This window comes from Cervus canadensis, chromosome 8 (genome assembly GCF_019320065.1).
Source record: "Cervus canadensis isolate Bull #8, Minnesota chromosome 8, ASM1932006v1, whole genome shotgun sequence".
Classification (NCBI taxonomy): Eukaryota; Metazoa; Chordata; class Mammalia; order Artiodactyla; family Cervidae; genus Cervus; species Cervus canadensis.
This window is the reverse complement of record NC_057393.1, coordinates 30,303,487-30,321,256: the sequence shown is the minus strand read 5'-3', so window position 1 is coordinate 30,321,256 and position 17,770 is coordinate 30,303,487. Positions and strand designations below refer to the sequence as shown.

The window sequence follows — 17,770 nt, the reverse complement described above, 5'->3', positions numbered from 1 at the left end:
TTCACACAAAAATTTGCATACAAACATTTGTAGCAGCTTTATTCACAACTGCCAAAAGCTGGAACTAACTCAGATGTTTTTTAACTGGTAAATGGATAAACTGTGATACATCTATGTAATAGAATGTGGTTAGTCACTCAGTCCTTTCTGACTCTTTGCGACCCCATGAACAGTAGCCCACCAGGCTCCTCTGTTCATGGGATTCTCCAGGCAAGAATACTGGAGTGGTTTGCCATTTCCTTCTCCAATGTAATAAAATACTACCTAGCTGTAAAAAGGAATGAACTATTGATAAACAGAGCAACATGGGTGACTCTCAACTGCATAAGTAAGTAAAGGAAGCTAGAGCCAGGAGGCCATATTCTGTATTATTTCATTAATATGACATTATGGAAAATAAAACTATAGGAGACAACAAATCAGATCAGTAGCTGCTAGATAATAAATAGAGGTGGTTGGGGGGCGGGGGGAGGGGGCAGAGTTAACCACAAAGAAAAAGAGTGAAAGTTGGAGGATGATGGCACTATTTTTTTTCTTAAATATTTATTTATTTGGCTGCCTCCAGTCTTAGTTGCCACTTGTTTCATGTGGGATATTTTATTGCACCCAGTGAGCCCCAGAGTGCACGGGGTCAGTAGCTAAATTATGCTGGCTTAGTTGCTCCACAGCATGTGCGATCTTAGAACCCACGTCCTCTGCATTACAAGGCAGATTCTTAGCCACTGGACTGCCAGGAAGTCCCCATGGCACTAGTATTTACTGTGGTCATTAAATGAACATATGTCAAAACTCACAGAATAGTACACCAGGAGATGAATTTTACTGTATAATTTTTTTCAAAATGCATAAAAGTAAAATAAGGTAACAAGCCCATGGTAAGTTCAAACAATAAAAGGAATTCAGTAAAAAGTCTCCCTCCCAGCTCTTTATGGTGATAGAATAGTTCTGCATTTTGATTCAGCAATGACTATATAAATCTATACATTCGGTAAAATGAGACAAAACTCTTCAATGCCAATTTCCTGCTTTTGGCATTGTATTATAGGCTTGCTCCCCTGAGTTGAACACTGCTACAAATTTCTTGTGTATCCTCTGCATATTAAATCTATTACTTTATATATGTATATGTGTGCATAAACATTAATACGTACATATTTTTAATACAAACAGTAGCATATGACACACACTGTTCTGCACCTTGATATTTTCAACTATTACTTTGGAGGTATTTCCATATCACAAACACGTGGAGCCACATCATTATTTTTCCTGCTGCATAGTATTCCATCACACAGTGGAATCATAGCTTCATTCCACAATTTCCAATCAATGGACACTGAGATCTTAAAAAGGATTTAACCTAAGTAATCTGTAAATTTTTAAAACATGAAAGGTCAGCTGAAATTGAGACAAACACAGATTCAAGACTTGTCTCCAGAGTATCTTTTGACCAGGAGGGGGAACGCTGGAGGCAGGAGGAGAGGCGAAATGCTGGGAAATTTCCCTGGCCAATCGTAAAGTGGAAGGACCAGCAGGAAATTACTGCCGGGTAGGAGTTCGCCCAGGGGCGCCCTAATGGTCTAGTAGGAGGCCATGCTCCAAGACCAGCTTCCCCTAGGCTGCGACTCTGGGTACCCAAGTAGGTCGGGGTCACAGTGCAAAGATGCATGACCATCTCCAGCTTCCCGTGGGGACCCACGGCCCGGGCTGGGTCTGAACCCCCACGGCCTCCGGCTCACGCGCGCGGGGGGGCGTACACGTGGTGACCTGCCCGGGGCCGGGTTCCCGGCTTCGGCTCCTCCTCCCTCCAGCTCTCTTTCGGCTTTCTGCAGTATCACGTGCAGCCGCGCCGGGTGCAGGATGGCGGCGGCCGCTGCAGCGGTGGGTGTCAGGCTCCGAGACTGCTGCAGCCGGGGCGCTGTGCTCCTGCTATTCTTTTCCCTATCCCCTCGGCCCCCGGCCGCCGCCGCCTGGCTACTGGGCCTGCGGCCTGAGGACACCGCCGGAGGCCGCGTGTCCCTAGAGGGGGGCACCCTGCGCGCCGCGGAAGGCACCAGCTTCCTCCTGCGAGTCTATTTCCAGCCCGGGCCCGCGGCGCCCGCGGCGCCGGTACCTGCACCCACCTTTTCCCCGGGGGAGAACAGCACCGGCGACTGGGCTCCACGACTCGTGTTTATCGAGGAGCCTCCGGGAGGGAGCGGCGCGGCGCCCAGCGCTGTGCCCACTCGCCCCCCGGGGCCGCAGCGCTGCCGCGAGCAGAGCGACTGGGCATCGGACGTGGAGGTCCTGGGGCCCCTGCGCCCCGGAGGCGTGGCGGGCTCAGCCCTAGTCCAGGTGCGGGTGCGGGAACTTCGCAAGGGCGAGGCGGAGCGAGGCGGCGCGGGCGGTGGCGGGAAGCTCTTCTCCCTGTGCGCCTGGGACGGGCGCGCCTGGCACCACCACGGCGCCGCCGGCGGCTTCCTGCTGCGCGTCCGCCCGCGGTTGTACGGCCCCGGCGGGGACCTGCTGCCCCCCGCCTGGTTGCGGGCGCTCGGAGCACTCCTGCTGCTCGCCCTGTCTGCCCTGTTCAGCGGCCTACGCCTGAGCCTGCTCTCGCTGGACCCGGTGGAGTTACGGGTGCTGCGGAACAGCGGCTCGGCCGCCGAGCAGGAGCAGGCGCGCCGAGTGCAGGCCGTGCGCGGCAGGGGGACCCATCTGCTCTGCACCCTGCTCCTGGGCCAAGCCGGAGCCAACGCGGCCCTGGCGGGCTGGCTGTACGCCTCGCTGCCGCCGGGCGTCGGGGGCACCGGGGAGGACTACGGCGACGCGGGAATTCACTTCCCGTGGCTGCCGGCGCTCGTGTGCACCGGCGCGGTGTTCCTGGGCGCCGAGATCTGCCCCTACTCCGTGTGTTCGCGGCACGGGCTGGTCATCGCCTCGCACAGCGTGTGCCTGACCCGGCTTCTGATGGCGGCCGCCTTCCCCGTGTGCTACCCACTGGGCCGCCTGCTCGACTGGGCGCTGCGCCAGGAGATCAGCACCTTCTACACGCGGGAGAAGCTGCTGGAGACGCTGCGAGCCGCGGACCCTTACAGCGACCTGGTCAAAGAGGAGCTCAACATCATCCAGGGCGCCCTGGAACTGCGCACCAAGGTGGTGGAGGAGGTGCTGACCCCCCTCGGGGACTGCTTCATGCTGCGCTCCGACGCGGTGCTGGATTTCGCGACCGTCTCCGAGATCCTGCGCAGCGGTTACACGCGCATCCCCGTATACGAGGGCGACCAGCGGCACAACATTGTGGACATTCTGTTTGTCAAGGACTTGGCCTTCGTGGACCCCGACGACTGCACGCCGCTCCTCACTGTCACCCGCTTCTACAACCGGCCCCTACACTGCGTCTTCAACGATACCCGGCTGGACACGGTGCTGGAGGAATTTAAGAAGGGTGAGCATGTGGTCTATCTCCTCCCTCCACTCCTCCCCCCTTTAAAATATTGGAGTGCTTGCGTGCTCAGTCGTGCCCGACTTGGTGCGACCCCCGCATGGACTTTCGTAAACACGTGAGGCTTCAGGTACCCAGAGCAGCTTCTCTCCTATGGAACCAAAAACTCGAGGAAGGTCCTACCGCATGGCTTCCTGGGTCTTTTCATTGCACTTCTCTCTACCTTCCTTGAGGCTGATTGAGTTCCTGCCTCTTCCCCTTTATGTGGTTCACAAGATTCACTGCATGCCTCATTCATTCCATTCCAGTATTTTTTCAGGGCCCACCAATTGTCAGTTATTGTGCAGGTAGGACTCAGGGGTTAGTCCTTGGTGGACACTGCATAGCACCCCATTGCAGGAGAAACCTCTAAAGGTTCCTGTAACAAGTGTCTTTGCCTTGAACTCTGCACTCTGGGTGGAAGTTCACCATTTCGTATTCCAGAGCAAACTCCATTGCTGGACAGCTCCAGCTGCTGACAATGTATTTCTTACTAGGAGCAGAAATTTATGTCTCCAGAGCTTTTTTCTGGTTCCTAGTTTTGCCCTTTGAATCACATAGAGCAAGCCCCAGGCATCTTAGCTATTCTTCCCCCATATTGATCTTTCCATCAGCTATGCCTTGGACACAGACCAAGAACCGAGGTTGGAGATTAAAAGTTAACTAAGGCAGTGACATCCTTGGACTTCTGGAAACTGTGGTCTCATGAAGTAAAGTAGATCTAGAGCTGAGGAAATATTCTGGTAAAGGAAACCACTAAAAAACTTGCGTATCCAAATGAATGGGGTTTCCTTCAGAGCAGTCACATCCCCTGCCCTTGTTGTCATGCCTGTAACATGTTTAGTACATGTCTGGGGTTTGCCTTTGGAAACTATCTTCTGAGGTTGAGAATGATTCACTCCAGAAAAATCATCCTGGAAACTTTAGGGTTGATCCTCTTGACATTACAGTTTGACTGGTCCCCCTAGTTAACCAGAGTTGACCCAGAAGGACCCTGGGTTGTTTTTGAAAGTCAAATCTACCTTCACAAGTCACATTGAGAGCTTTCAGAAGACCATCTCACAGACCCTTAAAGCAATCGAAGAAATGATTTGAAAACAGTGACACAGTTAGAATAAGTGTAGAACCTCCCAGAATTTCAAAAGAGGCATTCATCTATACATATGAGTTGGCATGTTTATTGAAAACAAAACAAAGCAAAAAAATAATCCCTTGACTTTAGAATCTGGTTGCAAATGTAGCTCCCTGTGGCTAGCAGAAATCTCACTTGACTGCGTGTTTTTGATATATTTTTGTTTGTCAAAAATTCAGTCTCATTACCTATTTTATCAGCACAGGTACTCTTTGTATATGAATAATTTGCATTCAGAGAGAAATCTGTGGTCTTCCTCCTGCCACAATATTTTTAAACAAGTAAAATTGTATTGAATATCAAAACATAACCTGAGAAGGAGGAAAAAGTCAAAAAAGCTACTTTCAATCTCAGATTTGGAGAGAGAACAATCCTACATTTTGTGTTGGTATCATGAGAAGGGAAAGGAAATGTACATATATTGCAGCTGTTTTAACCCAATCTGGGCTACTATCTCACCCTCTTTGGTCTCCCCCCAATCCTTCCATGACTCAATCCCACTGCACTTGGAGGTTCATCCATCCAGTCTCAGTATTTTTCTGACGTTTTGTGTACCCTCCAGAATGGAGTCTGGGTTCTGGGCATAAAAGTTATGAGAATTTGTGTTAGTTTACTAGGGTTACCATAACAAAATACCATAGACTGAGTGGCTTGAACAACAGAAATTTATTATCTCATAGTTCTGGAGGCTGAAAGTCCAAGATTAAGGTGTCTTCAGGCTTGATTTCTTCTGGAGCCACTGTCTTTGGCTTGCAGATGGCGGCTTTCTTGCTGTGCCCTTACATAGTGGCTGCTTAGTGTGTGTGCTCTGGAGTCTCTGTGTGTGTGTGAATCTCTTCTTACAAGGACACCAGTCAGACTGGATTAAGGCTCACCCTTGTTGTTGTTTGGTCGCTAAGTCGTGTCCAATCCTTTTGCAACCCCATCTACTGGAGTCCACCAGGCTCCTGCATAGGATTTTCCAGACAAGAATACTGGAGTGGGTTGCTATTTCTTGCTCCAGGGGAATCTTCCCAGCCCAGGAATTGAATTCTCGGCTCTTGCATTGGCAAGTAGATTCTTTACCACTGAGCCACCTGGGAAGCCCTAAGGCTCACCCTATCCACCCCTTTTTAATTTAACCACCTCTTACATGTGATTGGGCTTCCCTGGTGACTCAGATGGTGAAGAATCCACCTGCCAGTGCAGGAGACATGGGTTCAATCCCAGGGTCGGGAAGATCCCCTGAAGAAGGGAATGGCAGCCCACTCTAGTATTCTTGCCTAGAGAATTCCATGGACAGAGGAGCCTGGTGGATTCATGGGCTCTCAAAGAATCAGACGTGACTGAGCAACTTTCATTTTCTACATGTGATAGCCAAGATAGTGTTCATTGTCATGCACTGCTAGACAAGATTTGTTTTTATTGAGGTATAGTTGATATACAATATTATATGTTTCAGGCACATAACATAGTGATTCACAATTCTTAAAGATTACATTCCATTTTTAGTAATTGTAAAATATTGGCTGTAGTCCTTGTTTTGCACTATATATCCTTGTAGCTTATTTATTTTATGCATAATAGTTTGTACCTGTTAGTCCCCTACCCCTATGGGGCCCCCTCTCTCTTTTTTCTCCCCACTGGTAACCCCAGTTTATTCTCCATATCTATAAGTCTTGTTTCTTTTTGTTATATTCACTAGTTTGTTTTATTTTTTAGATTCCACATATAAGTGATATCATACAGCATTTGCCTTTCTCTGCCAGACAACGTTTTTAATGAAATTCCTGGGAACTCATTTATTCATTAATTATTTACTGGGCATCTATATAGAGCTAGGGAACAGGAGAGACAGTAAGATTTCCCTGAGAAAGATAACAGTCTCCAAGGGAGGACAGTGTTAGAATAAAGGCAGTCTCCTGAAGCAGAAATTGTGCCTTTCTAACCACTATATCTCTGGCACCTTGCACTGTGCCTCGCACATAGTAGGCTGCTTGAAAAAGTCAGTATTGATCAGATATGAGTCCTGTTGCAGAATTTCTAAATCTGGTCTTAAAAAGTCCTGGTAGTGTTCTATCAGCAAGTGGTTAGTTTGCAATTAGGTAGATCTCCAAAGAGAAGCAGGTAGTTACACCAAGGAAGATGTTTCCATGCCCGCTTAGAACCTCCCTCCTTCCTCAAAGTGTGGTCCATGAACCAGAAGCATGGGCCTCACTTGGGACCTTTATAGAAATGCAGATTTTCATGCCTCACTCCAAATCCACTGAATAAAAATCTGCATTTTAGCAAGTCCCCAAGAGACTCACGTGTACATTAAATTTTGAGAAGCGTTGCCTTAGGAGATTCTTATTAACAATGATTGGTAGCCTCCAACTAATAAAAATAAATGGAAAAAAAAACAATGATTGGTAGATTAACTTAGAATAGAATAAATATAAGGTATAATTATTAAGGTAGGTGTTCTCTGGCTCCAAGCCATATAATACAGTGGTCATTTTTTATAAGAGTTCTATTTCCATCGTAGGTTAGGAGAGGAAAACCAAATTGAACTATCTTTCTTTACTTTTAAAAATAACATTTTAGTCAAGTCATAACAGCCCTTCCATTTACCTCACTCCCTTGTACTTCAGGTAATTTAACCGCCTAAATAAACCCCGTAGGAGGTAGGATAGGAAAATGGTCATTTTAATAGGAACAACAGTTACCATTAATTGAGCGACAGCTCTACTAGGCACCACGCCAAGCTCTTTATATACTCAGAACAACCCTCCTGGGTAAGAATTATTAACTCCATTTTACAGATGAAGAAACTAGAGCTCAGACTGATTACATGACTTGCTCAACTTTCCAGAGCTAATAATTGCCTGAATCATGATTTGAACCAGATTGAAGGACCCGAAAGCCTGTTTTTTCCCCACCACACGTCTTATTCTACTTCCCATCCCCAAACTCCTGCCATCCAAAGAGTTCAAAGCTGGTCTTTCACTTCAGACTTGCTGCCCATGATTCACCTCTTGTTTCTGCAGGTTGGAAATGTAGCTTTTTATAATTACATTAATTGCTAATATGCATTTTACAAAAAATTTCTACCTCTTTTATCCGTAAAACAACTCTGCAGGTATAAGTGAGGACCATAAGAATCAGAAGAGTTACTTGCTCTGCCTAAGATCACCAACTCACCTGGTTGGTATATTCCAAGACCCAGATTCAAGTCTGGGTCTTGTGACTCCAAAGCTCATATCCATTTAAGATTTTCTCTATACATTTCTTAGGAGTTCCAAGTCTTTAGAAGTGGGGGAAAGGAAAGCAAGCATGCTAGCTTTACAAAATGGAACAATATTTCTCCCCACTAGACTGTTAATTCCTTGAGGGCAGAGAATGAATCTTACTTATTTTATGTGCTCAGAACAAACACAGTGGCCCTCAAGACTACTTCTTCTTGTTGTTGTTTAGTCACTAAGTCATATCTGATTCTGTGTGACCCCATGGACTATAGCCAGCCAGGCTCCTCTGTCCATGGAATTCTCCAGGCAAGAATACTGGAGTGGATTGCCATATCCTTCTTCATGGGATCTTCCCAACCCAGAGATCGAACCCACATCTCCTGCATTGGCAGGCAAATTCTTTACTGCTGATCCACCAGGAAAGCCCTGGCCATCATGACAAGACATTATTCAAATATCATTGAATAAATATTTATTGAATACATTATCTTAAATGGCTGATTTCAATTTTATTTCTGTGTTTGAGTGAGGTGGACTTTAAGTACAGAATAATTAGTGTTGTTCCATTGACCATGACCAATCTTTCCTCTTCCCAGGTTCTCTACTCCAGTTAATGGCACCACTGTGCCCACAGGCTACCAGGCTAGAAATTCTCTCCTTCCCCCCACCCTCATCCTATTAATCACTGTCTGCCACAGTGATTTCAGGCTGCCACAACAGATGTCAAATTGAATGGCTTAAACAACAGAAATTTATTTTCTCACTTTTCTGGAGGCGAGAAGTTCAAGATCAAGGTTCCAGCTGATTTGGTCTCTGATAAGAGCTGTCTTCCTGGCTTGCCGACAGCTACCTTCTCACTGTGTCCTCACGTGGCCTTTCCTTAGTGCACATGCACAGGGAGACATAGAAACAGCTCCAGTCTCTCTTCTTCTCATGAAATTAACAATTCTTTTGGATTAGGACCCCACCCTTCTGATCTCATTGAACCTTAGAGGCCCACTGGGGGTTGGGGCTTCAACATGTCAATTTGGAGAGGGGAAAGGACACAAGCATTCAGTCCATAATAATCTCCAGAGTCAGCCCCATATTTGAACAAAGTCTGCAAAATTTTGCCAATATTGCATATTTCTTTTATTGAATACCTATGCATACCTTAGTCCACTATTTATTCTGCCTAGGTTATTCTTTAATTTTATTCAATAAATAATATTGTGTAGGCACAGTGGAGATTACTACCAATAAGACCCCTGTCTGAATGGAGCTTTCATACTAATACAGGAGACAGAAATTAAACAAATGAGATAGGAATTAAGAGCATAAGCTTTGGTACCAGACCACTCTGAGTTGCATCCTGGCCTTGGGCAATTTATTTAACTCTTTGCTTCATTAGGGTAATAATAGGATTATTTTTTACTTTATTTTTTATTGAAGGGTAATTGCTTTACAGAATTTTGTTTTCTGTCAAACCTCAACGTGAATCAGCCATAGGTATGCATATATCCCCTCCCTTTTGAACCTCCCTCCCATCTCCCTCCCCATCCCACCCCTCTAGGTTGATACAGAGCCTCTGTTTGAGTCAGGATTATTTGATATATTAAGATAATATTAAGACAATATTGCAGCTGCAGCAAGACAATATTGCATAATACAGCTCATTTAGTAACTGTCATATAATAAGTGCTAAATAAATGTTACCTCTGATTACTAAATATAAACACAAATCTATTACATACTCATTTGTGCAAATCCCTCCTGAGAAGTTCTACATCCTCCAATTTTTTTTTTTACCTTCAAATCCATCCTCTCCAGAGCCAATAAATAATCCCTGGTGTCATCATCCTCTGCTTCAAACACTTCTGCAGTCCTCCCCACTGCCTGCAGGATGAAGTCTAAACTGTGTCCTTAGGACCTGCTCCCAGCCCTCCCCTGCAGACTCCCACAGCTTTATGCTCCAGCAAGGCCAAACTTCATGGCCACACTGTGCTATTTCTTGCCTTTGTCCCTTTACTCATGCTGTCCTCTTTGACAGAAACATACATCACCCGACTAATCCCTACTCCAGGCAAACATACTGGAGTGGGTTGCCATTTCCTACTCCAGGAGATCTTCCCGACCCAGTGATCAAACCCTGGTCTCCTGCTTTGCAGGCAGATTCTTTGCCATGTAAGCCACCAGGGAAGCCCAATTCCTACTCTAGCCCCTCCTTTAACACACAGCACAAGGGCCACCTCCCCTGTGAAACTTCTCCTGTAAACCTCAGATTTGGCCAACTTAATTAATTCTTCAATATCTCCATTATTGAATTAATGGGGTATTATAGTATCTGTTGAAAAGTGTCACCCATCCATATAAAGATCATCTGGAGGACAGAGGCTGTCATATCTACCTTTGTAGCTGTAGCACCTAACAATGGATATGACGCAGTAAATTTTCAATAAGTCTTTACTGAATGACTGAATGAATAACTGGAAGGAGTTAAACTTGAATATAATGGAAGGGATCTGCAGAGCTCTAGTAAATGAATCATTCATTATCTTCAGTCCAATCACTTTGGACCATGCAGAAGGACAAAGTCAAAGTTTAAATGTTAGGGGGAAAGTGTTATGTATTTGTTTCTTTGAGCTTCCCTGGTGGCTCAGTGGTAAAAGAATCTACCTGCAATGCAGGAGCTGGGTTCGATCCCTGGGTTGGGAAGATCCCATTGAAAGGTTGTTGCTGAACCATAAGATGCCGGGATTCTTGGCCTCCAGAGGAGACGAATTCAATCTGGGGCCAGAGACGAGGCTGGATCACTCAGAGCTTTTGTGTAATAAGGTTTTATTAAAGTATAAAGGAGATAGAGAAAGCTTCTGACACAGGTATCAGAAGGGGGCAGAAAGAGTACCCCCTGCTAGTCTTCAGCTGGATGTTATATAGTCACTCACAGTCTGTTAATGAAAAGAAAGGAATGTCTTAAAACTCAGAATGGCACCAGGCCCCTCATCCATAAGTTGCATTTTGTGATAATCTTGGCACCAGATAATTCATTCCAGGCCATAAAACAATTGACTTGAATCTTGTAGAAGGGCAGATTACCAAACAAATTGTTTCATTTACATAGATTAGGGGAACAATATCTGAGTATAACATACTGGTCTGTCAAGTAGTTTCTGAGCCATTTGGCGGAACTTACAGAGTTTGGGGTAAATGCATAGCACATTAACATAGCTTAAAACAAACATTTCCATAAGAAAAATGTGTTGGTTAACTCAAGGTTTTGAGAATAGTTAGCTTCAGGTGAAACCAGGTGTCATGGCAACACAGTATTTTAAGAGAAACCTCCTTTTAAATTTGTATAGAGAAGGAAAAAAAAATATATCGCCAGTTTGTTTCCTTCTGCTGCTTAAGAGAGATAAAAATGTCTGACACTTGCAGCCTATTTCCTTCGTTTGGAGACCCCTGGCCTTCCTGCCTGTTACCCTCTCACCGTGATGGAGGGTGTGGCAACCCACTCCAATATTTTTGCCTGGAGAAATCCATGGACCAGAGGAGCCTGGCAGGCTACAGTCCATAGGGTTGCACAGTCAGACACGACTGAAGCAGGTAAGCAGCAGCAGCATTATGTTTCTTTACTTCTTTAAGTAAAATTATTTAGCCCTTTTCAAACACTGTGCTAAGAGTTGGGTATAGGAGACACAATCCCTCCTCTCAAGGAGCCTTCAGCCTAGTGAGAAAATAGCTTTCCCCTTTGAAAAGCTAGAAGGCAGCCTGGACTGGTCTTTTCCCCCCAACTTCCTACAATGTTACATTTCACAAGTCATAGCTTAGCATGTAAGTTACGTGGATAAGACAGACCTGTACATAAATCATTAAAGCAAATGTGAAAGTGAAAGTCGCTCAGTCATGTTCGACTCTTTGCAACCCCATAGACTATACAGTCAATGGAATTCTCCAAGCCAGAATTCTAAGTGGGTAGCCATTCTCCTCTCCAGGGGATCTTCCCAACCCAGGGATTGAACCCAGGTCTCCCACATTGCAGGTGGCTTCTTTACCAGCTGAGCCACCAGAGAAAGCAAAAATGAAATAACAGAAATACTAATATGCAATGAGACTATGGAGAACAGAGTGATTATGATAGGGTTATTTTGCTTTTACAAAATTTTTACTAAAGTTTTAAGTTTCTATACTTATTCACTCTAGAAAATTGAAAACTGTAGAACAAAGCATGAAAATCACCAGAAGATAATCATTCTACTGTCCTGAAATAATAACTTTTAATATTTTGTCATGTTAAAAATATGTTGCATACAATAACAACATTAATCAAATTCTTAAACAGGAAAAAAAGAAAAACCCTCTGGTCTTACCTTCTTCCAGAGATCAAATATCCCATTTTAATCCGAAGAGTGGTTTTTTGATGAGGTGGTATTATTTTCACAGTTAGTCTCCTTGAATTGAGTTCTATAATTTGGGAACACTAATTCATAAAACACAGCCTTAGAAATTTATTGAACTTAATTTCTAAAGTTTACTCTTCTATTTATTGGATTGTTTTTAGGAGATAACTAGTCTTGTATAGATAACACAGGGAAGGAAAAAAGCTTTGTTCCAAAGTTGAAGGCCTCTGGGTACTATAGCTCCAGTATCTAACTTGGTTAAACAATATAGCTCTGTCTTCCTAAACAAAAGACAGCAAAATCCATGTAATGCTGGGGTACTCTATCTGTAGGCAAGCATAGCCATCTAAAATTATGTAAATGGCCTATTGCTATTTTCAGACTCGGCCTTTGTTCATTGATTGATTCATTCATTCATTCAGTTAATATTTATTGAATTCCTGCTTTGGGCCAGGCACCTGGGTGGGACTTGGGAATATAGATGTGAACAAGAAAGACATTGAGCAGCAATTATGGGGCTGAAAGAGGTCCACTTCAATTTTTGGTCTACTGCATATGATTTGTTCCCTAAAGAACATCCAACCAGCCAGTAAGTGCTTCTGGCACAGACACACAGTGTAATATTTTCACTGGGGAATAATCTGAAAAGTCAGTGTTTTGCTTCATCACTCCAAATTCTATTGTGAGCTATTTTAGCAGAAAGAATAGTCATCCCACTGTTTAATTCTATAAAAAGCTGCCAATACATGAATGCTCCTTTCTTTGTCTTCTATAAGAGAAAATTAAAAGTTATTTCACTCAAAGTTATATTTCACCGATATAATTAGAGGTAAAATGCTTTAAAATGTGTTAAACATTTGCTAAATAATAATTAGTAAAACTTAGAATAAGATGTTTACCTTCTAAACAATAATTAGAATAACAGTAAACAAAGCATAGTCCATCATATCCAGGAAGGAAGAACAAAAGAAAACAAGGAAAAGTGAAAACAATTAATTCTACAAGGTGCTAAAATTGCTGATTTATATTTCTTTCTTTGCAACTTTTCATTATGATTGTTTTAATATTGCTATGCAGTAGTCTTCTTTTTTTCTTAGCCTAGCAGTAGATATACCAGCTAACAAGAGAATCTGAACTGAAAGGAGCACTGAAATACCTGAGAGAGAATCTAATTCATACTTTTTTTTTTTTTTAGATTTACTTATCCTTTCTAGGACATAACAGCCTTTGTTATCAGTCTCTGTTTATATCTAATCTAAACCCCACAGACTGCAGTCAAATTCTGTTTCCTCTTTTTATCATGTTTTGTGGGTCATCTTTTACTTGGAGGACACAGTAGCTTACCTCGATTCTACTTTTTAACAACCAGTTACACTTGGTCATATTTCTGGCTCCCTTAAAGCATTTGGTGCCTCAGGGCAGGGGGTCTGTAGATTTTTCTATTGTTGTTCGGCCACTAAATCATGTCCAACTCTTTGCAATGCATGAGCTGCAGCATACCAGGCTGCCCTGTCCTTCACTATCTTCCGGAGTTCATTCAAAGTCGTGTCCATTGAGTCGGTGATGCTATCGCACCATCTCAACCTCTGTTGTCCCCTTATCCTTTTGGCTTCAATCTTTCCTAGCATCAGGGTCTTTTCCAAAGAGTCGATTCTTCACATCATGTGGCCAAAGGATTGGAGTTTCAACTTCAGCATCAGTCCTTTCAATGAATATTCAGGACTGATTTCCTTTAAGATTGACTGGTTTGATCTCCTTGCAGTCCAAGGTACTCTCAAGAGTCTTCTCCAGCACCACAATTCAAAAGCATCAGTTCCTCTGTGCTCAGCCTTCTTTATGGTCCAACTTTCACATCCATACGTGACTACTGGAAAAACCAAAGCTTTGACTATGCAGACCTTTGTTGGCAAAGTGATATCTCTGCTTTTTAATACAACTATCTGTCTCAGTTGGTAAAGAATCTGCCTGCAATGCAGGAGACCTGGGTTCAATCCCTGGGTTGGGAATATCCCCTGGAGAAGGGAAAGGCTATCCACTCCAGTATTCTGGCCTGGAGAATTCCATGGACTGTATAGTCCATGGGGTCGCAAAGAGTTGGACACGACTGAGCTTTTACTTTTTTTTCACTATTTTTTTCACTTTCACTTTTTCAGGTCTGTCACAGCTTTCCTTCCAAGGAGCAAGCATCTTTTAATTTCATGGCTGCAGTCACTGTCCTCAGTGATTGTGAAGCCCAAGAAAAATAAAATCTGTCACTGTTTCCACTTTTTCCCCTTCTATTTGCCATGAAGTGATGGGACCAGATGCCATGATCTTAGTTTTTTAGTGGTGAATAGATTTTTCTAGTACTCTCAGAAACTGGTTTACCTCTAGGCCCATATTTAGAGATTCCTGGACCTTTAATAACAATTTCAATCCTCTATTTCCTGTTCCTTTCCAGACTAGATTCTTCTCAATTCTTCCTTCCATTCTTCCCTTCCTCCCTTCCTTCCTTTCCATATGACATTATTCTCTATGAGGCCTCCAGTCTTCCTGGTGCTTGTAGTCAAGTAAGGAGATACATACTAATAATAAATAATTACAAAGGAAGACAAGTGATTTGAAGGAAAAGTATAGGGAGCTCTGAGAGCATATAACAGGGGGTCCTGACCTGGTCTTACAGGTTAGGATAAACTGCCCCCTGCCCGAGTGATATTTGTGCTGAATCCTAAAGGGTGGAGAGGAGTTCACCAGAGCTTTCCAGGAGAAGGGAACAGACATGCAAAGGCTCTGAGGAAAGAGGACCAAGTGGATGTCCTGCAGGGTTCCTGGGCCATTTGACACCCAGTGGGGAAAGCGCCACCTCTGCCGACCAGTCTTCTTTCTGTAGACGTTATCAGAATGCTGGGCTACCAGGGCTCTGGGAGATGGATATGAATATAAATATCCAAGAGCATGAGAAGAGGAAGGGCCCTGATGGAAGTGATACAGAGCAGCCTGGGGTACAGACAAGGGCATCCAGACAACATCTATGGGTAATGGGGTGGCCGAGAGGGATTGGCTGCTAGGGAGAACTGATTCCCTGGAAAGATCTGGGAAAACTTCTCTGAGGAAGTGAATGAAGAGGGACTCTGATACGCAGTTATGAAGGGAAAGAACATTCTAGCTGAGGCAGGAGCTTGAGCGAGAAAAGGAAAGGGAGCCGAGAGGACCTTCAAAAGCTGTTAAAGCCGTGATTATATTGTTGCTTTTCTTCCAGCAAAATGGGAAACTAGGCAGATTGAGACGTTTGTCAAACATAATTTATGTTCTCTCCAAGTGCCAAAACTGTATATTTTAACCATTTTTGGTGGTGATATTTCTGAAATGTTTTATGCCCATTCCTGCCTGTCTTAATAAAGGATCCTAAATATAACAACCTTTTCTTGATGACGCATGATCATGGTCATGAGAGTGTAGTTATTTTATGCTGCATTATAAATCAGTTCTCTGCTTTCATTTTTCTCTATCCTCTGCTGTCAGCTGCTAGTTCTTTTTGAGTCAGCCTCAAGCAAATCCCTGTCCCCACCTCGCTCATCACAAAATCATTCTATTTAACTGAGAAACCAAGTAAATACACAGGTTGGGGATCATATGCTTGATGTACAATAGGCTTCAATAAATATTTGTTGAATAAATGATTAATTAGGCTTGGATTGGGAGTCTCAGGCATGGGGTTGGTGTTCAGACCTGGAATAGTTCCTCCTGGGACCTGACTCAAAACTGTGCGAAGTCACCTCCAGATAATGGGTGGTTACGCTGCTATTTTTGAAGTGTTGCTTAGCAAGCCAGACTGCCAACCAGCTTAGAGTCTAGTGACTAACAACTATTTTCTTCATGCCCTGGTGATGCTGGTTACCATGGTGTTCTGGGTGACATGGGTGGCTTTTTTTATAATTGCCTTTTAGTGGCTTGAGAAATTTTTTTGTGATAAATGCATTAATTATTTCTGATGAAGTAGGGCAGGATTACAACAAAGTACAGACTTTAAAAAAAAAAAACTAGAAAAAGGGACTGTTTTGCTTTTCCAGATTAAGGTGGTTGCTGCAGGACTGGTAGGATATTTTTTATGTTGCTCTTCCTGATTTGATAAAAAGGGATTTGATTTGACTGTATAAATTTTTTTTAAAGCCTAGCTTGTGTCAAGGTAATATTTCTTATCTTATTCTTTAATATTAAAATACAAAACTTAGGAGTTCAAGCTCCTTTGTAAACTTAAGAGGCTATAATTATTGGCACTGTTACAATTTTGGTATGTCATATATCATCACACCAGAGGAGGACATGACAACCCACTCCAATATTCTTGCCTGGAGAATCCCCATGGACAGAGGAGCCTGACGAGCTACAGTCCGTGGGGTTGCAAAGAGTCTGACATGACTGAGTGATTAAGCAAAGCACATCTCATCACAAAGCACCCTGTTAAGCCAAACTGGTTTTGTAACCCAGGACTGTTTAGTATAGCATTTTAGAGCATGAAAAATGACCTTGGAGATCACCTGATCCCATCCTTTAATTTTTTTGTAATTTTTATTTGTTTATTTATTTTGGCTATGCTGACTCTTTGTTGCCGTGCTTCTCATTTCGGTGGCTTCTCTTGTTGGGGAACACTGGCTCTAGGCATGTGTGCTTCAGTAGCTGTGGCTCACAGGCTCTAGAATAGGGGCTCAGCAGTTGTGGTGTAAGGGCTTAGTTGTTGCAAGGCATGTGGAATCTTCCCAGACCAGGGCTTGAGCCCGTGTCCCCTGCATTGGCAGGAGGATCTTATCAACTGCTGCTGCTGCTAAATCACTTCAGTCGTGTCCAACTCTGTGCGACCCCAGAGATGGCAGCCCACGAGGCTCCCCCATCCCTGGGATTCTCCAGGCAAGAATACTGGAGTGGGTTGCCATTTCCTTCTCCAGTGCATGACTGTGAAAAGTGAAAGTGAAATTGCTCAGTGGTGTCCGACTCTTTGCGACCCCACGGACTGCAGCCTACCAGGCTCCTCCACCCATGGGATTTTCCAGTACAAGAGTACTGGAGTGGGTTGCCATTGCCTTCTCCGCTTATCAACTGTACCACCAAGTAAATCCCCCCGTCCTTTAATTTTAAGGCAGAGAAAGCTGAGGCCCATAAAAGACAAATTATAAAAATAGCAATGATAATCCATTATAGTTGCAAAGCATTTACATTTGCAAAGATCTTTCCAAACAGTAATTCATTTTGTGCTCACCATGCATTTGAAGTCAGTAGAATTTATCCCCATTTTGTTGAAGAGGCACATGGGATCTGGAGACACAAGTGTCCTGTTCAGTGTTAGTGACTGTGGCAGAACCAGAAGCCACATCTGTGATTTGCTGTCTCAGACCACGGAACCACAGCCAGACATAGTCACAGGAACCTGGACCCCGCTGTTCTGTTTACTAGCTGTGTGACTAGGGCAGGTCACTCCACCACTCCAAATGAGGCTTACCTTCCTTCTTAAAATGACAATATTTTAAAAACGGCAATATTGACCCTACTTTGTAAGATTAACATGAAGGCTAAAGATAATGCTTATATAGTACTTAAGACACTCCCCCATTTGCCTTTCACC

At 43.8% G+C, this 17,770-nt stretch overlaps 1 protein-coding gene across 4 annotated transcripts in view; it reads left to right on the top strand.

The window, feature by feature from the left end:
• Positions 1 to 800: 800 nt before the first annotated feature.
• Positions 801 to 17,770, top strand: part of CNNM1 (cyclin and CBS domain divalent metal cation transport mediator 1) — a 64,968-nt gene continuing 47,998 nt past the window's right edge. For 2 of the 4 annotated variants that reach the window (XM_043476431.1, XM_043476427.1), the window contains exon 1: positions 802 to 3,424. In XM_043476431.1, coding sequence (XP_043332366.1) covers positions 1,861 to 3,424 — 1,564 coding nt within the window. In that variant the 5' untranslated portion in view covers positions 802 to 1,860. Of the gene's footprint in view, positions 3,425 to 17,770 lie in introns of all 4 variants that reach the window. The other 2 variants (XM_043476430.1, XM_043476428.1) reach the window with 2 other exon arrangements.